This window comes from Agelaius phoeniceus, chromosome 14 (assembly GCF_051311805.1).
Source record: "Agelaius phoeniceus isolate bAgePho1 chromosome 14, bAgePho1.hap1, whole genome shotgun sequence".
NCBI lineage: Eukaryota > Metazoa > Chordata > Aves > Passeriformes > Icteridae > Agelaius > Agelaius phoeniceus.
Window position 1 is genome coordinate 19217380 of NC_135278.1, and position 26486 is coordinate 19243865.

Consider the following 26486-nt stretch of genomic DNA (forward strand, 5'->3'; position numbering starts at 1 on the left):
AACTGCTATGTCCCATTAAGAGGAATGGATTCAACTGGAAGTCTTGTTGTTTATTCTGTAGCCCATACCTGCTCTGTGAGCTGATGTTTTGCCTTGAGTTTTTCTCAGTTGAATCATTATAGCAAATAAGCCCAGGCACTGAGTTGAAACTTGCTGCTGTTCTAAAGGTTAATGTCTTTTATTTCATCATGATGCAGTCCTTCAAGGGGGGGAATTCTTGCTTTAAAAAAGGAAAAAATAAGATATACTCTACCTTGAAAAACAGGCCTTGAAAGATAAGGAAAATGACGAGCTTGATATTCAGCTGAGGGTGTTTGATGAGAACAAAGATGAAGACCACTTTGAACTGTCACATCGTCTCAATGACATCAAAGCTGAAATGGAATATCCTTTAAGGAAATGCTGTTCTAACTTGTGTTGTTTCAGAACTTTATTAAATGGAAATTACAGTGCTCTATGTGCAGGTTATTTGTCTCAGTTGTATGTCTTACCAGGGGCTTTGTCAAGCAGATTTCTCTCCAGTTGCTTTTTTTGTTGGAAAATATTTGGATAATTAGTGCTTAAATTTGCATGTCAAATGTAAGTCATTGGGAACTGAATTAATTTTTCATAAATAACATTTATTAAGCTAAACTCTGTCTCATAATACATGAAGAGATAAAATTATACCCGTGGAAGATCATAAGTTAGAAGAAAAATGAGTTTTGATAATAAAAGGAACAAAATTTCTTGTAGGTTCTGAAGCACTACAGATGTGTGCCTTTTCTAGCTGTGAAGGAGCAGGGAATTTCAAGTTACCTAATTTGAGAATGGCTGCTTGCAGGTTTTAGGAGGAAGCAGAGGGAGGTAGAGGCCGTCAGTGGGAGGACTGTAAAATCCCCTGGAATGTTGTTGCTGTGCAGAACAGGGAATTCCAAGTGAGGGTCATCTCTAGGAAATGAAAAAGATTGACCAGTGTGTGTTTGCCAACAGCCTGGCTGAGCTCAGAGTGGAGACCAAGCTTTGTGTGAAATGTTCTTACAGGATTCCAAAACACAAGGTGTATACATGATTGTTCTGATTGATAATGAAACATGTCCTAATTGATAAACAGGGACAGAAATTTTGTGCACAATCTTAGTGAGAAATAATATTTACTGCTAAGGATAGGAGCTCAAAGTGTGGAGGGGTTTTACCTGAACAGTATGGGAAATGGCTGGGGAGCTGTGTTAGGCTGGGGTGGCTCTTCTGACTGCAGTGGGGTCTTTCTGGCTTTTGTTTGTTTTTAAAGTTTTGGTTTTTTAAGTGCTGCTGTTTTCTTAACAATGTTTGCACTGATGTGAGCGAAGTATTTCACCTGCTGTACAATATGGTGAAGGATACTTCTTCTGAAAATTACTTCTTGTCAATTCTCCAACATTTCCTCCTGATCAGGAATGATTACTACGTCCGGTGAGTGCCAGCTGCCAGCCTGGGGTTCCTGGGGGGAGTAGGGGCAAGAATACAAATGAAGACCCTGGTAAACTGAGGAACTCATGCCTAAAAAGCCACCCTTTGAGGCTGATGTGTTATTTATCTTTTTGCTCCGTGTTAGTATTAAAAAGGTCTTGGTAAATATAATTGTGTTTTTCTCAAAGACTTGAAGCTTAGTTTAGCACCCTCATCCCAAAAACCTCTTATTTGTTGGGCACTTTTTCTTTATTCAAGTTTGATATATTCATTGCTTCAAAGGACAGGGAAGCTGTACAACTGAGAATTGAAAATACTCCCACGTGCCTTGGATCACACGTTTCAGTGGGAGCTTCTCTCATGTGCAGCACGGTGTCAGAGCAAGGTCAAGGCATCACATCCCAAATATTTCCCAATAACAGTTGGAACTTGATGCTTCTTCTGGCACTTGTAGAATTCAGATATTAGGTGTTAGTTGCCCCCTTTTCCCAACTGCATAAAGTCTTGTTCATGTTCTTATTGTCTTGTAAATGTTTCCTGTTTCAGACCTCAGTATTACAAGATCATAGAAGAATGTGTGTCACAGATAGTGCTGCACTGCAGTGGCACAGACCCAGATTTTAAATACAGAGGAAGGATGGACATCAATTTTACACACCTTGTCGGTTTGTACTCTTTAAGCAGTTTTACCTTATTTTTCTTTGTGTTCTTCTCTCTGTTCTTACACTGGCTGGGAATTTTGTCAGTGTTCTGGAAATATGCATGTAAGCTACAGGTGTGCTTGTGGAGTACCAGCCCAAATGCTGTGGCCTTTAATGAAATGAGACAGGGTCACAAAAATCAAGTGCCTGTTGCTTTTGTGTCATGGGCTCACAGGGTAATGATGGTTGGAAGCACCTCAGAGCTGTGGCATGTTTGACTTGACTTGTGTCTTGTCTTTTATTTCAATTCTAGATGCCTGTGTAGACAAAGCTAAAGTAGAAGAGAGTGAAAAGAAAGCAGCAGAATTTTCCAGGAAGGTAAGTCCTGCTCACAGTGACAGGAGCACAGTCAGCTTGTTTCTCAGCTGAAACTGGGAAATAGTGGCTCTCAAAATTACACTTGTTGCTCTCCTGTCCTGAAATAGTCATAATTAAACAAATTAAGTGCAGATATATGTTTAAAAAAAAGGAATGAATGTGCTATATTAGCAGCAGTAGTACTGAAGTTCAGGTGTTATGGAGGTGTGTATTGAAACAATTCCAAATTTTGGTATTTTTTGCTGATCTGGTCTAAGTAGGCGTTTTCAGGCCAATGGCAGAACGTGTTCTTGAACATGATGATTGCAGGTTTAATTTTAATGAATTTAAGCTTGCTGCAATAGATGTGTACTCCAGTTTGGTTTGAGAAGTCTGCAGTGTTCCCTCAGAGGGAAGAACCTGACCTGAGTAGCTGGATCTGGGTGGTTCTGTCATTGACTTAGTGATGGAAGAAACTGTGGTGCTAAAAGTGAACATGTTAGATAGAAAAATTCTGCTAAAAGGATTAAAATTGCTTAATTGCTCCAGCTCTGATGATGTTCAAAGAATTCCTGCCAGTGTAGGCTCTGGTGTGGCCGTAACTGGACCAACTCTGCTGTGCTGCTTCAATCTTTACAGTTTGATGAGGAGTTCACAGCTCGACAAGAGGCACAAGCAGAGCTGCAGAAACGAGAGGAGAAAATCAAAGAACTTGAATCGGAAGTCAAACAGCTCCGGACCCAGGTAATAAACAAATATTGCATCAAGTTCCACAGCTGGGTGGGTTTTTTTGAGGAGAAGAAAAGAAATTGCCCCAGAGTAACTTGTCTGTCTGGAGTTTGGAATCCTGGTAAAGGTGTGTTGATTTGTTTGGCAGCCAGCATAACTTACTAAGGGTAGTTAATGGAGGTAAGGTTTTACAAATAGTAGTATGTGCAACCTGTCACAGGTACCTGCTTCATTGAGAAAAAATGTTCCTTACACTACAAAAATCTTGCATCCAGCCTGATTACTTTTCCCTGCAGGTGTTTATGCTTTCACATTACTGCTTCAGTATGTTTTGCAGAAAGTTTTGGTTTTGGAAGTGTTTATTTTTAAAGCCTTTTGGTTTTATATATACTTTTTACTCTTACACTTTATATAAGCTCTTTTTATTTTTTACACCAGCTTTATGTTTTAGACAGGAGCTTTATGTTTTAGACAGATCATTTATACCTTTTAGGAACTAACAGATATCATGATTTAGTGCTTTTGCCTCAGTCTGGCTTATTTTGTACTCATTCAATGCTAGGCAAGGTCTGCCTGTTGTCTTTTTGTCTTTATTTTTCTTCTGCCTTAAAGCTTGTGATCTCACTTCCTATTTGGGCACTAAGGTGGAGACCCAAACACTCCTGTTCTTACTTCCTTCTTGCCAGTTTTCATGTTTGTTACCAATTCCTACAAGCCAGTGTTCCACTGAAATGTGACAAATGCTTTAATGAGTTCTCCAGCAATTGTTGCATTATAACTTGTGAGCAAAGAAAAACATTGTGCCTTGTGCAAAGTAAAGAATGTACTTTTTGTCTAATTAATTGTTAATCCTGTTTTATTGATTCTACCACAGTTCAGATTATCCAGACGTGACAGGGCATTCACAGTATTGCTGACCACTGGTTAATTAACCATGTAATTCTGGTGTCTGTTCCCTTTTCTGGTGTTATTCCCCACAGAATATGATGACACTTATTTTTAGCTGCACTCACCCCTCTGATGGTTGGACATGCTGGTGTTTCTCTTCCTTATTAATTAGTAAGAACTTACTAGAATGGGTATTGTGATTGCTCTGTCCTCCTCTCACCAAAGAAGCGCTCTCAGACAGATCCAAAAGACAGCAGGACAGGTTGTTGCACACCCTTCACCCCTCCAGATGTCAGAATAGCTCTGAGCAGCTGTGGTCCTGTGACCTCTTCCACTGCACCAGCTGCTGCACTGATTGCTGGGGAGAATCTCCCAGCAGCAGATGAGTGCTGTTAAAATTCACTGTGGTTATTCTCATCTCTGATGCCCCGGCTTGCCGGGCTGTCCTAAGTGGGATAAATGTTTTGTGCATTGGTAAGAAATAAAATGCTGTTCTGTTCACTTAAATGTTACTGCTACTATTAAATTTTCTTTAAAATTGAAACAATTTGTTTTTATAAAAATGCTAGGTTATTCAGTTTACTTGGCAGCTTTATGGTACGTGGGATAATCTATTGTTATTGTTTCTCATTTAAATAGGAGAACATTTGCATTTCTCACTTTCTTGAGATGCAGCTGCCTAAAACCCATCCTGGTTGGTGCAGCTTTCCATCCAAGTGCCTCCTGTCACTGATGAAGGGAATTCTTCTGCTCTGTTCCAGGGTCCAGGCCTGACAGAAGCCCCAGCAATGCCTCCAGCCCACCCCAGTGAGAACGTCCCACCATCTCCAGCACCTTCAGTCCCTGCTGGAGCCATCCCTCCTCCTCCTCCCCTCCCTGGTGCAGAAGCAATTCCTCCTCCTCCTCCATTACCCGGTGGAGTAACAATTCCTCCACCACCTCCCCTGCCTGGTGGAGTAACAATTCCTCCACCACCTCCCCTGCCTGGTGGAGTAACAATTCCCCCACCACCTCCTTTGCCAGGTGGAGCAGTAATTCCCCCACCACCTCCTTTGCCAGGTGGAGCACCAATTCCTCCCCCTCCTCCATTACCTGGTACATCCCTTCCTCCACCTCCTCCTCCTCTGCCCGGTGCAGTCATCCCACCTCCCCCTCCTCTACCTGGAGGAGCAGGGCCTCCTCCTCCTCCTCCTCTACCTGGGGGAGCAGGGCCTCCTCCTCCTCCTCCTCTGCCTGGGGGAGCAATCCCTCCCCCGCCGCCTTTTGGGGGGCCCCCAATGCCTCCTCCCCTGGGAGGGGCTCCCTTTGCTCCCTTCCCGATGGTGCCAGCACTGCCCCATGGGATGAAGGAGAAGAAGAAGTATAAGCTGGAAGTGTCCATGAAGAGAATCAACTGGTCCAAGGTACGCCAGAGGTGTGGGGGTGATGTTCCTTCCCCTTCTGTACTGCACTGATAGCCTTGGTACCAGGTACTGATGGGTTTTTAAATCTCATTCATCTTGGCAGAGCTCATTGGTGTGCCCAGTGTCCCAGGAAGGCAGCCTAATTCCAGTCCTTGTTGTGCCCAGTGTCCCAGGAAGGCAGCCTAATTCCAGTCCTTGTTGTGCCCAGTGTCCCAGGAAGGCAGCCTAATTCCAGTCCTTGTTGTGCCAGTATCCCAGGAAGGCAGCCTAATTCCAGTCCTTGTTGTGCCCAGTGTCCTAGGAAGGCAGCCTAATTCCAGTCCTTGTTGTGGCAGTGTCCCAGGAAGGCAGCCTAATTCCAGTCCTTGTTGTGCCAGTGTCCCAGGAAGGCAGCCTAATTCCAGTCCTTGTTGTGCCAGTGTCCCAGGAAGGCAGCCTAATTCCAGTCCTTGTTGTGCCAGTGTCCTAGGAAGGCAGCCTAATTCCAGTCCTTGTTGTGCCAGTGTCCCAGGAAGGCAGCCTAATTCCAGTCCTTGTTGTGCCCAGTGTCCCAGGAAGGCAGCCTAATTCCAGGGCCTTGTCTCAGCTGCAGTGAACACCCAGAGCAGCTTTGCATCAAGTTGAATATAAATACACAGCTATCTCCACACTGTTTTAAAGTAGCTTTCACACGTACCTAGCAAAGCAAACCAAATGAAGCTTTTTAAATTCGTGATGTTTGATGTTGCTGTGAGTTCAGAGATTGCTGATACCAGGTCTTAGTGTTACTTGTTGATTATTTATCCCAGATATTTATTGTTCTCAATCAGTGATGTGCTGGAGCAGGGCTGTGGCCACTGGGAGGAGCCATGGGACTGCTCAAGGGAAGGGTTTGGGCATCATGAGCTTGTACTGTCTTAGCTTGATTGTGTTTAATCACATTTCATTTTTAAAGCCATCTTAGAATCTAAGCATTACTTGGGCAGTAAAGTGCAAGCACAATCTGATTTGGAGGCAAACCCTTAGAGCAGTTCCCAGTTATTCCTTGGCTCTCAGTATATCCAGTCCCCCTAACAGGAGAAGTTGTACAAACATCCAGGTGTGTGCTGGGGTGTGTTGTTTTAAAACCCCTTTTTGATCAGTGTAGCCACTGCTCCTTCCATATAAAGGAAATTAATGTAGAGTGTTGGATAATTTGATCTGTTATCAAGACTAAATCATTGCATCCTAAAGTTGTGGTTGGCAGTTTTTTAGTGGTTTAAAATATGACAGATATGTTGATGTTTGGTGTAGGAAAAAGTACCAAAATCACTCAATCATCATCAAGGCAAATGAAAGGACTTTTATATATTCCATGCTGTGTGGTTCCTGTAAATTCTGAGTAGTCAAAAGGCTTTGAGGTAACAAAACAGCAGAATAATCCCACCAGCCTTGGAGGAGGAATCCAGAAGGTTGAGAGAGAGCCTGTGTGGAAATGTGTGGCATGCAAATTTATAGTTTCTTTTGGCAGAAGAATTAATGCTTCAGTGATTTCAAATGATTTCAAAATATTTGGAGATGTGCTCAAACAATCTGAAAGTGTATCTGGTGGCCACAGTTTAAAAACAGGCTTTCAATATTTAACTAGACTGATATTGAACAGCCTGCCATGTTTTTAGAGTATTAGTTTAAATAAATTTTAGAATCAGTTGGAAAATCTTTACTTTTTCTGTAATTCTGATAAAATAATTGCATAAAAGGATAAGTGATCCTTCCCTTCTTCATTGTGGGAGGAGGAATTGAATGTCTTGGGGAGAAAGGACTGGATCAGGATGCACTGCAGGAGTTGTGTAACTGTGGGACATAGACTGCTGTCCTGTAAGCACAGAGAAAAGCAAGCTTTTATTTTATAACACATATTGGTAATTGCAGCCAATTTCATTGTGATCAGTTCCATTGGGGAGTTTGCAGGAATAATTTCTGAAGTGTCTGTGTGAACACTGGCTGTGACAATGGGAAGGAACTGCAGATGGACGCTTTGCTAAAGTGCTCTGGGAACGGTGCCAGAGATCCCTGCCTGCTGAGAAAGTGCAAAGTCTGTTTGATCATCACTTTTAAGGAGCCATCATTTGAGGAATAAAATTCTTACTGTTTAATTTAGTCCCTTTTGCTGTAACTGTCTTCCCCATTAGTGTTGGATTAAGGTAGTTTTTTTTAAAATGTCTTCCCTGGAGCTGCTGGTAAAGCAGGGCTGAAAGGTGGAGGCCCAGGTTGTTGCAGGGAAATGCAGTATTGCTAAATTCCCTGCATATCATCTTGAAGTTAAATAGCCCTTGGAAATGATTTTCATCTAAACAAATTTATAAACAATAATTAATAACATGCTCAAAGCTGTTGGAGGAATGTATTTTGAAAACAGAGCACCAATTCTGAGTCATACATGAAGAGTCACGTTGTCTTTCAGCTTCTGTATTTCAGAGCTTTTCCTTGCTTTAGTACAGCCAGCAGAGAGTTCAGCCTCAGTCTCTGCAAGGTCCCCATGGCCAGGTCATTGCCTGGCACCTTGTTCCACACAGTTCTCAGGTAGCAGGGAAAAGAGTTTGGGAAGTCTCTAGAAAGGCATCAAGAGAGAGCTAGAACACTCTCAGAGCCAGCTGCTGTTGTTAGTTCTGTTTGGAAAACTTGCTGAGAGGGGGAAGTACCAAAAAGCCCAGAGGGCAGCTCAGCTCACCGTCCTTGTGCAGGAACAGCAGGGGGAGAACATTCCAGAACGGGGCTGAACTTCCTCAGCCCAATTCTCACAGAGGTGCTGCAGCATTTGTTTTACCTTGGCTGTTGAAAACACTCCTGACTCTGGAGATGCTGTTTTTCTTGCAGATCGAGCCTCAAGAAATAGGAGAAAACAGCTTTTGGGTAAAAGCTGAAGAAGATAAATTTGAAGACCCGGAGCTGTTTGCAAAATTGGCACTTACCTTTGGAACCCAAATGAAAGGTACATTCTTTGCTCTTTATTGTGCTTTTATTAAGTTTAAAACTGTGTAATGGCAGTTTCTTTTATGCTTTGTGCAATACCATGGAATTCATTTGATGGTTTTATAGCAGGGAGATGATTTAAAACATATATTAAGCATAACACTATTACAGGAATTGCTCCCCCTTCACTTTACAGCATGAGGGGAGGAACCTTTTTTGCAATAATACCTTTTAAAAGTGCACTGTATGTTGCAGACAGATGTGAGTTTTCTTTTAATGGAATTATAATTAAATTTAAATTTTTGATCCTGAGATCATGTTTATTTGCATTATTATTCCTAGCTGAGAATTTCTGGAATAAGAGCAGCAGTTCTTACTGACACAGTGTTAAAAAAGATGAATTCAGGAAGGGCTCTCAGAGGACTGTAATGAACTATTTCTTGAGTAGATTCCTTGAATTATTTCTCAATGTGTTTTTTGTCTGTGTCCTTTTGAAACTTCTTCAAAGAGTTGGTCATGGTTGTGTTTTTCATAAGATAGATTCATATTCCTTTCCATAGTCAGTGAATTTAAACCATTAGAATTCTCTTTTTGCAGCACACCTTGGAAGCACTTTTTGGTCTAAATGTTCAGCTATTCCATGCAGTAATTCAAAAGCATCATTTGCAGTAATTTATTATTTTTTTCCATGCCCAAGTTGGATTAACTCTTGGTTCCTAGCACTGCAGGGAGGGTAAAATGCTGTGGAGTTGGTCACTTCCTTTGGTGTGGCAGGAAGAGCTTTAAGGGAAGGAATGCCCAGCAGCAGATGACAGAATGAGCCCCTTCTAAATGAAAAGGACAAGCTTCTGCCTTGAGATGAATTCTTGCACCAGAAATCTGAAGAAATGTTTCAGAATTCCTGAAAAGCTTCTTCGTTAAAAATGCTGCAAAAACCCCCTTGAAATGTTGACATAGCTGACAGTTTGCAGTGAGAAGAAATTCTTGTTGACATAGTTGCACAGTTGTAAAACTAGGAACAACAGCAACTCCTCCAATAGCTTGGTGTACTGATAGCCTTGCAGATATTTTCCCTTGTTTTGTTCTCAGTTAATGGCTGTAGAAAACAAGATGCCATATAAAGGATGCACATTACAAATGCTGCTGCACAGTAGTCAGGATGTGAAAATCCGACTTGGCTGGCTCCTGCAGAAAGGCAGAGTTGTCTGTCTGAGTTCAAGGGGATTTTTTAAACTTGAGAACCTACTGGAAGTCAAAAAGACTCTTGGAGCATTTGGTTGCAGCACAGACCCCAAAGAATTGCATACCAGAGGCAACTTTTCCTGCAGCTGCCATCTGCAAAGGGAAACATGGAATGATGTTCACTGTTCTTCCTCCCCTTTGTCCTTAAACAGCTCCATGATGTACCAAATACTTAATTCAGGCATCACCTGGGATCACATTTCCCTCTTGCTTTATCCCATTTTCTGAGTACATTACAGGAGAAATACAAATAGAAATGCATGTGATATTCTCTCAGGAGCACAGACAGCATGTAAAACAAACAAGGGGATGAGTGAAAGCAACCTGACAATTGCCAAAAGCAGTTTGGGTGACTTAGTGTTTACTGGTTTGTATTTTGTGGAATTTTGGAATGCCAGTGGGAATGGTAACTGAAGTAAAAGCAATGGTAGGGTGCACATTTATTAAAAATCTGTGATTCCCTGTAAGTTACAGCATTGAAATTGGATTAAACCTCTGAATGCTGTTCATCATTCTTTGGTACAATGACAAAAACACTTGGTGAATTTTTCTCATGTGACACAGTTTTGGTTTAGGATACTCCAAACATGCCTCAGTGTTGGCTGTCACTAAGCTGCCAGCTGCCTTGCTGTTTGAGTGCTCTCTGTTTTACAGAAATGCAGCCAGAGCTCAAGGGGTGTGGTACTTCTGGGGAGGAATATTATTATCAAGTTGAACAATAATTTTTGCATATTATATTATTAATCCAGTGTAGTTGTACATCTCAGGAAACCTGGGCTACTGCTTTTTGATGGAGTTGGGGCTGTGTATGATTTAATTCTGTAGAACGTCTTAAAACCCCCAACAACTGAAATTAAGAGTTTAAAATGCTGGTGTTCTTGTCAAGAACCTACTTAAATCTTTGAAATCATTTCAACAGGTCATTTTATGGTAAGCACTCTTTTACCAGAGAGTGCTTTTGTCCCTTAGCTGATATGAAATGTTCTCTCTGGCCACCAGCAGAAGGGAGAGCAGCAGCAGCACTGCCATCTTCAGTGCTTGCTGGAATATGATGTTAAAAAGCTCCTGTTTAATTTATGGGATGTTAAATCCCATAGAATTGCATGTGAAGTGTCTCCTACCAGTGCAGGTAAAGGCTGCAGTGCTGTGACTCTGCAGCCAGGTTGTGACACATCCCATCCTCAGGACTGGGACAAGAGTCAGGGCTGGGCCTGCTGCTCTCCAAATCATTTCTCACTGTTTGATTGATGGTCTAATTGCAAAACACTGCAAAGCAAGTTAATGCCTTCTCCCTAAAGGATCATGTTAATTTCTGCCTCTTGTAATTTAGGTTGTATATTTTGCCAGTCAAGAATGATAGTAGTGCTCTGAAGAAATTAATTATGTGTACAGTAGGTCTGTAAAGGTAGTAATTAGTACATAATAGTCTGTAACTACTGGGATTGTTCCAATACAGAATTCATTATCCATCCAGCTTGCCTCAAGGGAAAACTTCTCCATCAGGGTTCTGTTGCTTTGCAATTAGACATTTAAAATACAATTCAACAGTCATTTTCATATGTTTTCAAAACTGAAGCAAGGCCTTAATAGCTGAGTGGTATTTTCCATGTTATGGGAATTTGAGTGGGAAGGGACAAGAGAAAAGACCAACTTCCATTTAAGCTGTGATTGAACAAAACATGAACAAAATGTTCAGGTGTTGATTTTATATGTATAATGTATACAATGTCTAGAATATGTATATAAATAATGTGTATAATGTATATATAATGTATATAAAGAATATATGGTAGGTCAGTGCACCATTCAACTTGAAGGAAAATTCTTTGCATTCATTTGCATTTGGGACTTGTAAATACCAAGAGCAGCAATTAGTACTTTTAGAAAATGGCTTTGAATTTGCTATGCTGAGAAGCCCAGATCTAATTCATCAGAGAGCTTCAACATTTGCAAGCTTTCAGTGCACGCAGCTGTGGCCAGATTTCCTGTGAGGCAGCTGCGTTTGTAGGTGTGAGGCAGCAGGACTCGCTCGATGCAGAATCTCTGCTGTTGAGCGTGGCTGTGCTGCACTAGCTCAGCTTCCTGCACTGCTTTGTCAACAGAAAAAGGAAGAAAAGCCTCTGAACTCACCAGGAACTGGCTTCAGGAGGATTGCAAACTGCAGGTGGCTCCCTTGGTCTGCCGATGGTTCAGGCTGAGTTTGTTTGGTTCCCTTCCCTCCCCAGCCTCTCCTTGCAGAAGGGTGGGATCCAAACAGAGCAGGATCAGCTTTGCAGTGTGGGGTCACCCAGGGCTCTGTGGCAGAGCAATTTCATTTCCTTGGCATGCACACCTAGGTCATCATTCTTCATATCTGTTTCACACAGAAGTACAGCAGATTGGTTTGTTTTCATCTCTGGATGTATCTGAAATTGTTGTTTTTCAGCAACAGAATAAATTCAAGTACCATAAAGGAGGAGTGAGTTATTAGTTTACTGTTTTTCACTTTCCTTTTCTTCTCCACTGGATTTATCCAGCAGATAAACTCTCAAACTCAAGGGTGAAAAAGCCTTGCATGGTTTAAACAAACTGCTGCCTGAAATTATTACCATCTAGCATAGATTTCTGTGTATCTCTGTATTTTGATATATTTTATGTACATTTGTTTCTAATTCTTAGATGATCTGAGAGTTATTTTAGTGTCCAAGTCTTATTTCAAGAGCATCAGAACCCATGTCATTTATCACAGGGCAAAAGGACTGATATGAATATAGTATATAAAGAAAGCACAAGTTCCAATTAGGAGGTAAAGATTGTAAATATTACTTCCTAATATTTTATTTCAAATAGCATTTTAATGCACTCACTTTTCAATAACTTAATTTCTATGTCAAAGGTAGTTTGTAATATGGAGTCTAAGAAAACATAATTTATTTTGAAAAAGCATCCTATGTAAAATACATGTCCTGTTGGTGTGACCTACTGACTGTATTGTTCTCATCGTGTAACAGTGAATGAAGAATATCCCAGATTAAAAAATAAAATCTATTTAGACTTTTTCAGGAGTTAGGCTCAGTGTCAGTTGTACTATTTTTGTTTATTGTTTTCTTTTCCTGTAAAATTTTATTTATAGAACACCTTCAGAATGTTCATGTTGTAGGGCTGGACAGGGCAGGAGTTTCACTGCAGGTCTCAGGGTGGCACACTTTGGTTGTGTCTCTTAGCACTCTGCTCTCAAAACTTTGTGGTAGATTCCTAAGGGGGAAAAATCAAGAGGGATGGGTCAGGTGGATGCAATTTTCCTCTCTCCAGTTTGTTATTCCTGGAGCCTGCTTGCTTTACGTCTGCAGCAGAGTTAGAGTTTTTGCAGAGAATTGTTGTTCCGTAAGAGGGTTCTGAGAGAGAAGCTTGGACATTGTCTCAATCAGCATTACAGCAAGAACTGCAATAATTGCACCTTGAGAAAATCAAATCCAAGCAAGCTGTGTGTGAATTAAATTGTATTCAGATGAGGAGACAGGTGGGAAATAGTTTGAGGTCTGGGCTATTTGAAGGCTGCTATCATTATTCATGGATTGCTTGGAGGTACAGCATAATGCATTCCCCAGCATTTCTGCAGAAATGGAGTTCATTCCACAATCAGCATCCTGGCTGCTCTGAATCCAGGTCAGCTGCTCTAAGTGGAGGCCATCCCTTCAGTTTTCCTCTAATTGGCAGTGCTTAACCCTTTTGGAGCATCCCTGGGACAGGTGAGGGCTCCCCACTGGAGATGTGAGGAGCAGGGATCTGAAATGAGGAATCCTGCTGGCTCCTGAGTGCCAGGAGTGGTTCTGCAGCTACAAACTGATTGATTATCCAGATTATCCACTGCCTGCTCAGTGCCACGTGGCAAACTGGCATTGGAGATTTGGGCATTGGACAGTTCTCCTGTCTGTGTGTGCCTGCTGCAAGGCCATCCTTTGGTTAAACAATCTCTGGCTCTGAAAAACATTGGTAACAAAGCCCCTGCTGCTCAGGTTTTCTGCAAGTTTCAATTACTAATTTTGTCAGAAAGCTTCACTGGAAGAATTTAAGGAGAATTTAAATAGAATTGGAGTGGGGACAGACATGTATTGTCTAAAAAAACCTCTTTCTATGTATTTATAACAATGTTGTGACTGAGTTGTCTTAGTAATGTGTTAGATTTTAGGTGGTTGCTTACAGAGTTCTTGTATTAATTTGTTATACCTCAACTCTCAGAATATGAAAATGAAAATCTTGAAGAGGAGAGATGGAACAGCAGTTGTGACTATAAAAAAAAGCCAAGGGAAGGTGAACTCTCAAGGGCATTGGGTTTTCCTACAGAGGAAATGGGTCCAGTGGGTTTTTCCCAACCTTTAAGGGGTTGGAGGTTCCCATTAGGGATGTGTGTGGATCACTGCTGGTGACACACACACAAATGTTCATTGCCCACATGTTCCAGCAGTCTGGAATTGCAGCCATCACTCTGGTGCAGGTTGGTACCTTCTGCACCTCCTCCCTGCTTGTTTTTCTCAGGAGCTGGAGCTTTGTGTGCAGGAGCTTGCTGCACTCCAGCTCTGCATTCCCAGTGTCTGACTGAGGCTCGGTGCTGATGCAGTGCTCAAATAAAGCCCAGCACTTCTAATGAGGAGCTGAGGACAGAGACACATGTACTGGCACTGCAGAGACAGGGATTGTGTACAAAGACTAATTAGCATGAAATATGAATACATTCATGAAGCACTCTTGATCTATAATGCTCTTACAGAAAGTATTTTTTTTTTCCTGTGAATTCGATGAAAAAGAAATTCAGAAGTTGAATTGAAAAAAGAATCTGTGTTGAACTGCAAAAAGAAATGGGGTTTGTTTGTTTTTAAACAAATAGAAATCTATATTCCTGGAATAAAACCCCTTCTGTATGAATAAATAAAGAGATTAGACTGAGAAGAATGCTTTTTCTAATGTCAAAACAGAAAGAATAACCTGCAAAAGATGCTCCTCTTCAAGTATGCAACTACATTTTTCATGGGAAGTTAGGTTAGATATCCTAAAAATCTATTTAATGTGGATCTAGTAACTCTCAACAGGAAGTGTTCAGGGCCAGGTTGGATGGAGCTCTGAGCAGCCCTAGTGGGGGAAGGTGTCCCTGCCCATGGCAGGGCTTGGAACAAGATCATCTTTAAGGTCCCTTCCAGCCCAAACCATCCAGTGATTATCTGATTAAACCATCCTGTGGGTTTGACAGCAATCCTCTGTTCAGTGATCTGTTGGGATGTTTCAGTTTTCCTCAGGTGTGGCTCCTCTTTCACCTGCAGGAGTTGCTCTCTGGAAATGCACGTGCAATGCGCTGCTGGTGAGCTGGAGGTCAGTTCTGCCTCTGTGCAGAATGGTTCTATGACCATTCCTTTTGCCTTCTGAGGAGCTTGGAGCTGTAGATCCATTTTCTGGCAGCTCCCTCCGTGCTGGTCAAGGGAACTCCAGCTGAGTGTTCCAGTGCAGGTTCTTCAGCTGAACATTGGCTGGGAATTTGTGACCCAAGTGAAGCAGGGAAGAATAAAAAGTCTGGAGGAAAGGGGAGAGCAGACCAGCTCCTCACCAGGATAGTTGGTGCTGACTATTAAATAGCTCCTGCACCAATATTTCACTCTGCTGAACACTTCCAGCAGAGTTCTAGGAATAACAATGTATTTGCTTAAATAAATAAAGCCCCACTGTAAACAAAGCCATGGTTATAAGCAAAATTGATGGTCTTACTTGTAAAATAGTTCTTTCAAGGCTGCATTAAAGAGCTGCCCCCTGCATCTTTCAGCAGAACCACAGTTAGCACATCCTGCACTTCCTCCTAAATCTACTTTCTATCAAAAGAAATAGAATGTGGGGTTTTTTTTCCTGCAGAAGCATAAACTGACAAAATGTCTCTGATTCATGGCCTGGTTCCACTTGCTCACTGTGCTGACCTGCAGTGATTCTGTGTTTGTAGAAAAATGATGCCCTCTCCATGGATGTTATGTTTTATGTGCAAAACTGTTTTTTCCTTTCTTATTGCTGACCAAAAAGCTCAAAAAAAATGTCATCTGCTCTTGAGATGGAACATTTCTCTGAGTGATAGTTGCTTCACCTGTAATGCTGTTCCAGGCTGCTTTGGACAGAATAGCTGCTATTGCAAGAATTTCTGCCATTTATAGCAGAGCAAGGATAGTTCTGTTACCTACATGAATAAAGGTTCTTTGGAGAAGGAGACATTCAAAAGCTATCTAAAGGATTAAGAGTTAACAATCATGCTATTAAGTTTCTGAATTCATTGAGAAATTGAAAATACTAGGTACATGGGCATTAGTACAGATAATAACAAAAGTATCAGCTTTTTGAATTACTTATTAACCATCTCAAATGGATGTAAAGCTATAATTACAACTCTCTATATTGTGTGTCTTCTGCAACGTGAGAAACTAAAATGTCTCTGAAAGTTCTTCCTCAGAATAAAGTGCTTTATTCTGTTCTGTGAGGTGGGAATGTCATTATTGTAGAATACTGCTACTGAGTCATTTCCCACTGTGAAAAGGCCATGGCTTAAAGGCTTTCTAAAAGCAGAAGTCCATATGGTGAAAGTCAGTGTGGAATTATCATCAAGCTGCATTTTCTGGTGGGAGTACCTGTGAATGAATGTCAGGGTTTTCTTTGGCTTTTTTTTGTTGTTTAATTGAAGATTTGCATCATTAGCACAGAGACTGCCTTCTTAATGAGTCGCTCCAGCCAGGTCTGGCTTGTGTTGGTGGTGTGAAAGGTGAGCAGAGCACAGGTGCCCAATCCAGGCTGTCCAGGGGCTCCTGCCTGTGCTGGGCTGGGCAGTGGAGCCTGGCGTTGTGCTGAAGGTGAGAGACTGGGAGCTGTGTCTTCTGCACTATTTTTAGTCTGCTACAATGCAAGCAGCTTAATTCAGTACCCTGAGTGTCCCCTGGGCCTAATGCTGTGATGTGGAGTAATTTATCTTGTGTGTCCTGGAGGCAGATCATCACTGCCTGTGTGTTCTCTGGGCACCTGGGTGTGTTCACACACTTTGGGTACCTGGACCCCAAGAAAGCTTTTCCAAGGTAAATCTAAGGTGGTGGCAGCACACAACCATCCAGGGCTGACTTCAGGCTGCTGGAGCCCTGCATTTCATCTTCAGCAGGTGACTGAGAGCAGCTGCTCAGTCCAAAGAGTTATTTAATGTTGATATGAGTTACACATGTTAATATGTATTAGATGGCTGCTGCTGGATGTACACAGAAGGGATTAAACAGAGATCCTCTCAGCTGCCAGCAGTTGATGGTTTTTTTCCAAGCCAGAGGTCAAATCTTTACATGTAGTAAAGTCTTCCTTGTGTTTTGTCTTCAGTGAACTCAGGATCTTTCAGCATTTATAACCTGTGCCATTGCACTGCTCTGTATTTCAGAAAGTTGTGGTGTTTTGCAGAGTTTTAACCCTGCTGCTTCTGGTCATCCTGGTTTGCTGCCTCCTCTTTCTCTCCCTGAACATCTCATTAATAGCTAATTTATATTTATTTCCCTGTGCTTTCAGAGCCGGCCAAAGGGGCAGACCCAAATAGTGCATGACCCACAGAAGGCCCAGTAAAACACCCCTCTGGCCACCACCCAGGAATGATCAGTGGGTGCCCCCCTTTACTGGGGGGCTCTCAGATGTGCTTGTCACCAAATACCTGGCCTGGCTGTTTGTGTTTCAGAGTGACACTAGAATGCCAGAACACTGCAGAGTCCCAGGGTGCTGAACTGTTGGGGTGCCCTTGTTGAGGTGGCCATTGGTCAGTGATGGGGACAGTGGCAGTGCCTTCCCTGGGCACTGTGGGGCCTGAGTGAGGGAAAGGGTCTGAATGAGGGATGTGGGACTCCAGGGGCTCCTCAAAATGCAGTTTAGTGTGTCCAAGGTGTCACAGCAGCCCAGGGTGTGGGTGACAGAGCTGTGCCCACAGCTGTCAGCTCCAGCTGCAGGCAGGCCTGGACACCCTTTGGTTTTGGTTACAGTGCATTATAGACTTTCCTTTTGGTTACAAATGCATTCTATACTTTTCTTTTGGTTACAAATGCATTATAGACTTTTCTTTCGGTTACAATGCATTCTAGACTTTTCTTTTGGTTACAAATGCATTATAGACTTTTCTTTCGGTTACAATGCATTCTAGACTTTTCTTTTGGTTACAAATGCATTATAGACTTTTCTTTTGGTTACAATGCATTCTATACTTTGCTGAGCATCTCAATACAGCAGAACCAATCTGTACCTTAACTTTTACCTGTAGCCCATCATAACTACTGTAATTACCATATTCATGTTACTGTTCTCCAGTCACTAACAGTCAGTACATCACAGTTTAAGCTAGAAGTTGTTTTTCAGTTTTCTTGCAGTGGAAAATTCTGAGACCTTTTTTCTACTTGCAACATGGGCAGACTCATTTGCCTGTGAAATCTTTTTACTTGGTAAAAACTTCTTGTTTGTGGTCAGCTTATCCTTTGCTCTAAGCCATAAAACCCCCTCTAACTCACACACCCTTTGCCTCCTTGGTTATGCAGTGAGACTGGCTCTGCAATTCTTTTCTTCTATATCAAAACTTGCTTTCATTTCTATTCCTTGTTCAGATTCTGCACTCAGAGATCTTTCTGCCAAGCACACACAGATCTGTGAGACTCTTGTCCAACTTTGATCCTTCCCAGCCAGCCCTGCCCTGTGCTGTGTGCTCAGAGCCCGGCTGGGGCTGGGGCTGCTGGCACAGCCTCCACTCTGGGTTTCTTTGGTACTGCCCCCCTCAATGCCTCAGTTTCCAATATTTGTTTGTGGAGGACTCATTTCCCAGCATTTTATCCTTATTTCTATTGATCAGCTATCAAAGCTCTGCTTACCAGTCAACCTCATGGGGTGCTGACTTTTACTGCTGAAATTAATGGAATCTATTAAGGCAGATCATTTGCCAATTATTTTTAATATGATCCTTTTACACTGTGAACTTCTGCTTTGGCCCTGAGGCCTATGAAAGCTTCTTTTTGAGTTCTGCAGGTTCAATATAACAATAAATAGCAGCTAATCTTATTTATTTTTTTTTTTACTCTAAATGGGCGAATAAACATAAACATAAAATCAAATTTCTTGTGTAGTAAATCAGTGGAAATTTAACATTGTATATTTGATTGTAGGGCAGAGTGTATAACCAGGGTGGGCTACATTACACTAAAAAGTCAAGCAATTTGGAATTCAATATGTTTATGTATTTTGCATGCATGTTTATTTAAAAACTTGTTGATAGAGCAATGCTTTAAAAAGGAAGAGAATACTAAAATTTAGAATACTAAAATGGTCTGTTTGGGCCATGTGTATTTTACTTAGTGTTTCAATATTTAATCAGGATTGTTAAATGTCAGATATCACAGTGATAGAAGAAATCAATTTATCACTTCATTTTTATTAACATTTTAGTGTTTTCCATTAAACACCAATATCTAATTAACTTGACTGTGTAAAAGGATTTTTGGATATTGGGATTTTAGCTTCATAATTTGGAGAGTTCCTTTGGAAAATGTGATTCCCATAAGTGTGTTTGTTTGTGAAGGTGAGTTTTTATGGGCATCATCAAGGGGAACAGTGGGTGAACTAATAATTTAAGAGATATCTAGTTATTAGACTTCTCATGGTAATAAAAGAAAATTAGTTTGCTAGAATCTTGGTAAAGTATGACAGCAGTTTAATGACTTTTTTTTCCTGAGTCTTGATACTTTTTTTTTTTACTTTTGAAAATTGTATGGATAAGAAACTCACCAGAATCTGGGAAATAATTACAGCTGTCCTGTCTCTGTTTGGTGGTGATGGTGCCCTGATGTCAGAGGAAAAAATACAACTGGGCCATGTGGTTGTTGAAATTAGAAATGCTATTATGGGCAGCATTTTATTGGCATAGCAAACATCTCCTCTCCCCCAGGAGAAAACTTCTGTGAGAGTTCTGTGAGAGTTCTGTGAGAGTTCTGAAGTGCAGCATGGCTCTGCTGGCTCAGACCCCGACACTGGGGCTGTGCAGAGCTCAGGATCTGTCCCTCTGTCCCTCTGCATGTCCAGCCTGGGCACGGTGGCACAGGGACAGATGGGGGCACAGTCCTGAGGCTTCCTCACTTCAATATTCATGGGAAAATGGGAGAGCAGAGGTCATGGAAATGGCCTCTGGGTTTTATTCCAGCTTCTTACAGCACATCTCCCACACTGTAAATGGGGACCACAGAGGATATTTTCAGTTTGATCCTTGTTTGCCTGCTGTTGTTTGATTTCTAATGTTCATCTGTGTTGCTGTGGCCACTTGTATGTCATGAATTGTTAATATTTGCTTCTACTGTCTCAAGCAAAAGCAGCATCTTCCACAGGCAAAGCCAGTTGTGGAGTCAGGTGTGGGTGTGTTTGGGATTGGAATCAGCCATGGGTGGGTTTGGGATTGGGATCAGCTGTGGGTGGGTTTGGACTCAGGTGTGGGTGTGTTTGGGGTTGGGATCAGCTGTGGGTGTGTTTGGGATCAGTTGTGGATGTGTTTGGGATTAAAATCAGCTGTGGATGTTTGGGATTGCAATCAGCTGTGGGTGTGTTTGGGATTTTCTGAGTGTGCATGGGCAAAGGAGTTGTTTTGGTTGTTGTGTTGTTCTTTTTTTGGATTTTTTGTGGCCCAGGCACCCCCTTGATGCTGTTGATAGAAAGCTGAAAGCCATCCCAATACAGAGTGGGTAATTAAGTTCACTTTAGCTGTACAACTTTGCTGCACAAGTTCTTGCTAGAGATTGACAATTAGACTATTTACAATCATTTTAGGGCAATTTTAACAGAGCAAGGAATATTTCATGTGAAATTAATAGTAGTCATTAAGTGTGGTGGTCGAATAAAGTAGCAATCAATTATGCAAACAATTAATAAGAGTACAGATCCCCTGTTACTTTTTTTTTGGAAAACTAATTTGTAAAACTAAGTTATGATCTTTTTTATTCTTCCACAGAGCATAATTTGTTGGGTTGATGCCACTTCCTTCAGCTTGATTACATTAATTAGGCAAAAAACATACAAGATTGCAAGAGGTTCCATGTTTTTTTCCTCCCTGTTAGTTTTATTTTTTTATCTTGAGAGCTCAGTGTAAGATTTGCTTTTAGATCAATTGCTTGCTTTGTAATAATTCTTTTTTTATTGCTGTACCAGGTATTGAGCTCTTCTGATTGCAGAAAGGACAGAGTGACAGCAGGAGTGCTTAATTAATTTTGCTTCAGGAATTGGTAACTGAGTGATTTTAGGTGAACTGAAAAATGCCAGGTGGCACTGGGAATAAACACGAGATCCCACAGCTGCTGCCTGAATTGACAGGAGGCGTGGCTGACATCTGCTGATGCTCTTGCATTTCTCTCTGGATATTTGGGGAAACTGTTTTCTGCTCGTCAAAGTTAGAGCCCAAAGGACACAGTGAAGCTGTAAATGAATTTGGATGCCAAAGCACCTCAATCCCAGTTGTGTCCTGCAGGGTCCAGGACAGTGTGTGCCTTCAGCTGAGAGAGCTGTGGCTCTGCCAGAGCCTCTCCTCTGCACCCTCTGCATTTCTGTGTCCCTGCATGCAGGGCTGGGGAGGGCACTGCTCCCTGGGCACTGCCCTGCTGGGCTCGTCCTGCGCCTTCCTCCCTGTGCCAGCACCAGGGCTCTGCTCCTGCAGGCGACAAGGGACAGGGGAAACGGCTTTGGGTTGCACCAGGGAGGTTTGGATTGCATCTCAGGAAAAATCTCTTCACAGAAAGGGTTCTCAAGCATCACCTCAAGCTGCCCGGGGAAATGGCATCCTGGAGGTGTCCAAAGCCACCAGGACGTGGCATCCTGGAGGTGTTCAAAGCCACCAGGCAATGGCATCCTGGAGGTGTCCAAAGCCACCTGGATGTGACACTCGAGCACGTGGTGCTGAAGGTGGTGGTGCTGCTTGGACTTGAGGATCTTAGAGGGCTTTTCCAGCCTGAGCCATTCCATGGGCACGTCTGAGGATCAGCAGGATGTTTGTGCAGTTTGGCTTGAGCACACAAATGTTGTCAGAGTTCATTGTGTTCCTGCAGCCAGGGCTTGGGCATGGTTCCTCTGCCCTCCCAGAGGTTCCTCTGCCCTCCCAGATGTTCCTCTGCCCTCCCAGAGGTTCCTCTGCCCTCCCAGAGGTTCCTCTGCTCTCCCAGATGTTCCTCTGCCCTCCCAGGTGTTCCTCTGCCTCCCAGATGTTCCTCTGCTCTTGCAGGCGGCTGGAGGAGGGTCAGTCAGGCTGTGCCCCAGCTGAGCTCCCTGTCCCTGTCCCTGGGTCATTCCAGCTGGGAATGCTGTGGGCACACCAAGGGACACCCTCAGGGTGGCTGTGTTGCTGAGGGAAAAGAACAGCAGCAATTTTGAGACTTCTTTGTGTTTGACTTCCCTCCTTCTCCCCCTTTATTCGACTTTTATTTCCATTTCTGAGTGCCTCTAGGATAGCACAGGAATGGAGCACTGTCAGTAGCATTCCAAGATGATCCATTCAGCCAGACTCTGAGAAGTTTTTATTGTGTTGCAACAGAATTTGCTGCACTTTTGTGCTACAAATTACTTTCTAATCTTTGGGTGGCATTCCTAGCTCTTTATTTCATTTTTCTATCAAGTCATATCACATCAGGAGTTTTTTTTAATTTTTTTTTTTGGGAGGAGGATAAATTCAATGTAATTATTACTTTCAGCTGCTCAAGTCTTCTCTTGTGTGTGTAGTTCACATCCTTTGCAACTCTATGGACACTTAATTTTTTTCTCCTACACTCCTGTAGTGGCCATAGCTCTTGTCTCAGGTAGAGGCAATAACAAAGCAGTTAATTTCTTTTGTATGTTTACTCCTGCTGCCAAATACTGGTAAATGCAATGGGGAAGCCACTTGCCAGATGGAAATAAGATGAAATTAGTCATTCATTTCCCATGACAGTATAAGGATGTTTTCGTTCACTGTGTGAACAGACTTGACAGAAATTGGAGACTTAGGCTCAAGTTAAGGTAGGCTAAAGTTCACCTGAATATCTGCTTTCTCCATGCTGTCATTCTGTGTATTCCTTTTTAGCTCCTTTTAATTTTCATCCTCATTGTGTTCATGACTGACAGTTTTCGCTATTAATTCTTTATTAAAATTATTCATTGATAATTTAAAGAAAGAAGGGAATTTCATATGAACTGGACATTTCAGCTCATAATAAAATGCTTTAACAGCTTCAATATCATTAAAAAAAATCATATATATTTCAAAAAAGTAGTCATGGCCACTTCAAATGCTATTCAGTAGCTAAATTAATGAACAGGTGTAAAATGATAATTTTCAAGAATAATATATGCTTCCTTTTTTTTTTACTACAGAAGTACAAAAGTACTGATGGTAGGATTTTTTCCTAATTAAGTCTCAAAAGTATTTCAGCCTGTTTATGTATGTTCTTTGCCATGATTATCATTAGCCCTGCTTAATGTATTTTAAGCTTACATAAGGTTTTGTTAAGGTTTGTCTGCCCTGGCTGGGCTTGCAGGGTTTCAAGCAGGGCACTTGCAGTGGGATTAGAGGAGTTCCCAGCTGAAGGCACAGCTGGAGCTGCCCATGCACTGGGAGATGTCAGATCAACAGCAAACAATGCCTTGCAGCTTCTTGCATCAGCTTTTTCCCTCCAACACTGATAAACAAATGTATTATTGCTATCCTAATGGAGCTCTAAATTAGGAAAAAGTAACTTCTGTAATGCTGGTGTTTACATCTGTGCTTGCTGCTCTCCAGAAGGAATCTGTGTGTGCTGAAGGGCCTGGGCTCTGCTCTGGCTTTGGCATGGTGGCTGTCCTTGCCTGTGTGGAGGGAGAGAGTGTAAGGAAATAAAGATGGTGCAGAAGGCAGTCTCACACCTGAGGAGCTGCAGCTGTACCAATCACCAAAGATGAGGAACAGGCCTGCCCTTAACAGGCCACAGCTGTGTCCAAAAAGAAGAAGAGTGCTACAAAAGAGTGGGGTAGCTGGGTGAGGAGTGTTGGAGTTTGTTGGTTTGTGCTGTAAAGGAGATGGAGTTTGTTGGTTTGTGCTGTGAAGGGGAGATGGAGTTTGTTGGTTTGTGCTGTAAAGGAGATGGAGCAAACTCCATCTCCTTTGTTTTGTGCTGTGAAGGGAGATGGAGTTTGTTGGTTGTGCTGTGAGGGGAGATGGAGTTTGTTGGTTTGTGCTGTGAAGGGGAGATGGAGTTTGTTGGTTTGTGCTGTGAGGAGAGATGGAGTTTGTTGGTTTGTGCTGTGAGGGGAGATGGAGTTTGTTGGTTGTGCTGTAAAGGAGATGGAGTTTGTTGGTTTGTGCTGTAAAGGAGATGGAGTTTGTTGGTTTGTGCTGTAAAGGAGATGGAGTTTGTTGGTTTGTGCTGTAAAGGAGATGGAGTTTGTTGGTTTGTGCTGTGAGAAGAGATGGAGTTTGTTGGTTTGTGCTGTGAAGGGGAGATGGAGTTTGTTGGTTTGTGCTGTAAAGGAGATGGAGTTTGTTGGTTTGTGCTGTAAAGGAGATGGAGTTTGTTGGTTTGTGCTGTGAGAAGAGATGGAGTTTGTTGGTTTGTGCTGTGAGGAGAGATGGAGTTTGTTGGTTTGTGCTGTGAGGAGCTGCCCATGAGAAATCACCAAGCAGGTGTGGGACTTCTGCAATCAGATGACAACATCCCTGCCCCTCTTCTGTCTGTCTGAGGTCAGGTATAAAGAAGAGCCCTCCCACAGCCTTGTACAGCTCGAATGGTGTGAGGTAATGGTGCAAGAGCAGCTCAGCACTCCCAGAGCACACTCACTGCTCCAGACCTGTTCTTTCTGGGCTCGATTGCTTCATCAGTGGTAGTCGGAGAGCAGCAAGGAACATTTTCCCCTCTGCTGCACCTTTGGTTTTAAACCCTGACCATTTCTGCCGTGGAAACCTGGCTGTGGCAGCACCAGCTCTGGTGCTGGCTGTAGGACTTGCTTTGGAAAGGAGCTGGTTCTGCATGAGGATGTAAGGCAGCACCATTATCAAAGTGCTGTAATGAACAATCACAGCCCTGAACTCCAAGGTCTCTATGAAGTAACACAGCTGCTTCAGCTTCCACATTGATTTTTCATCTTGCTGTTCTGAGCTGCCCTGTGCTGTCTGCTATAAAATCCTTCTTTCATCTCTCCCTTTGGCTCTGTGGCATCAAACCAAGAAGTGTCTTATCTTTGAACAGGCATTTGTGAAAGGAGAGCCTGACGAGGGCTGGGAGGTTGGTCAGCACTGGTGCATTGAGTTCTGGAAAGTATCAAGTCTCTTTTTAATTGAGTTAATTATTTTTCCACGTTCCACAATCCGTGGCTGTGTGACAGTTGAATCACTGCTGAGATGGATTGTGTGAGCAGAGCCTCTGGCAGAAGGGGGATGAGCTTTGGAGAGCTCTCTGATGCTCCATGTCACCTCAACCTTGGCTGAAATGGTGGTGGAGAGATTCTAGCAGCTCTCTCATCTAGAAATTTTACTGTGTCTCTTTCTGCCTGGGAATTTGGGCATGGTAAGATTGGTGTTGATGCTGTACTGTGGCTTTAGTGCAGTCACAAAAGCATCTGGTTCTAGTGTTTCTCTGGTTTTTGTGAATTGCCATGAAGTGAACTTTGAAAGATAGAACTTTTTTGAAAGATCATTTCCTTTTTCAAGGAAAGACCATTTCCTTTTTCAAGTAGAAAACTTTACCCTTAGACATCTGATGTTTGTTAAATGGATGATCTGTAAGTAGTGGTGTTGCAGCCCTTGAGGCCTGTGCAGGCCAGAGTAGCTGTGGTTTGTTGTGTGTGATGTGCTGTGGTTTAAATGCAGCTCCTGACTTTAGAGCCAGCAGAGGCACCTGCACACAGGTGAGGAGGGGTGGTAAGGGAAGCTCCTCCTGTGCCCTGTAGAGTTCCTGTTGTGAGCTCTGCCTCAGCTCACCCTCTGTGTGTCTGTTTATCAAATATTATCTGTTTATCTGTGTTTAAACCTCAACCCACTTTTCCTTTTTTGATACTGGAGCAGCTGAAAAACTTCATGCCTGTTCTGCATTGGGCTGGTGTAGCACCTTTGCCCTTGGACTCTTGCTCACAAGGGTGTTTGGCTCTTTTTGAGAATTGTGTGAGAGTTGAGAATTTATTTTCTTGTGTGAATTACCAGTGTAGGAAGAAAGTTTCCTTTCTGTGAGTTGATATTTGGTAACAAAAACATTTATTGCTCTTGTTCTGCAGTCTGCAAGCCAAGGAGAGCTGGGTGTGTGTTTTATGCAGGTTTATCTTTGGGGCTCCTGAGACAAGTCTGGGACCTGTTTGTGGTGTTCAGAGCTTTAAAGACTCCAATCCCTGGGGGTCTGGAGAGTTGAACTCCTGGGCAGATCAGGTTTGCAGGAGGTCACTCCTCTTGTGTTGCTATAGGACACAAAAGAACACAAGCTCACCACCATTCTCAAGGTGAAGGAAAAAAGGGCAGTTTATTTTCTGATTCTAACATTTATAATTTTCCAAAAGTGACAGTGGGTTGGAGGATGACAGTGGCACCTCTCCAATGCCTCTAGTCAAACCAACAGTCAATCAACTCTCTCCTCTTCCATAAAAGAATGCAAAACAATGATTTGTTCACAAAAAGTGTGTGAGAAAGTTCACTACAAGAATGTCAACATCAGAAAACTTTGAAAATCTTAAAAAATCAGAGTGACATTCTTGTATCACACAAGCCCAGGCTTTCTCTCTGCTGAGACAGAACAAAACTTGGAATGAAGTTTGTTGCCTGCCCATGGGACAGCTCATTGTTAAGTCTTGGGTGGTTTTTTGTTTGTGTTGTTGAGCACCTGGTCTTATTGCCTTGTTTAATTGA

General features: G+C 42.4%; 1 protein-coding gene across 4 annotated transcripts in view; it reads left to right on the top strand.

The window, feature by feature from the left end:
- The window catches only part of DIAPH2 (diaphanous related formin 2), a 173772-nt gene that overhangs the window by 32944 nt on the left and 114342 nt on the right, over positions 1-26486 (top strand). For all 4 annotated transcript variants that reach the window (XM_054641276.2, XM_077185821.1, XM_077185822.1 and 1 more), the window contains 7 exons: positions 266-384; positions 1315-1431; positions 1975-2093; positions 2383-2447; positions 3066-3170; positions 4805-5446; positions 8282-8396. In XM_054641276.2, coding sequence (XP_054497251.2) covers positions 266-384; positions 1315-1431; positions 1975-2093; positions 2383-2447; positions 3066-3170; positions 4805-5446; positions 8282-8396 — 1282 coding nt within the window. The remainder of the gene's footprint in view (positions 1-265; positions 385-1314; positions 1432-1974; positions 2094-2382; positions 2448-3065; positions 3171-4804; positions 5447-8281; positions 8397-26486) is intronic.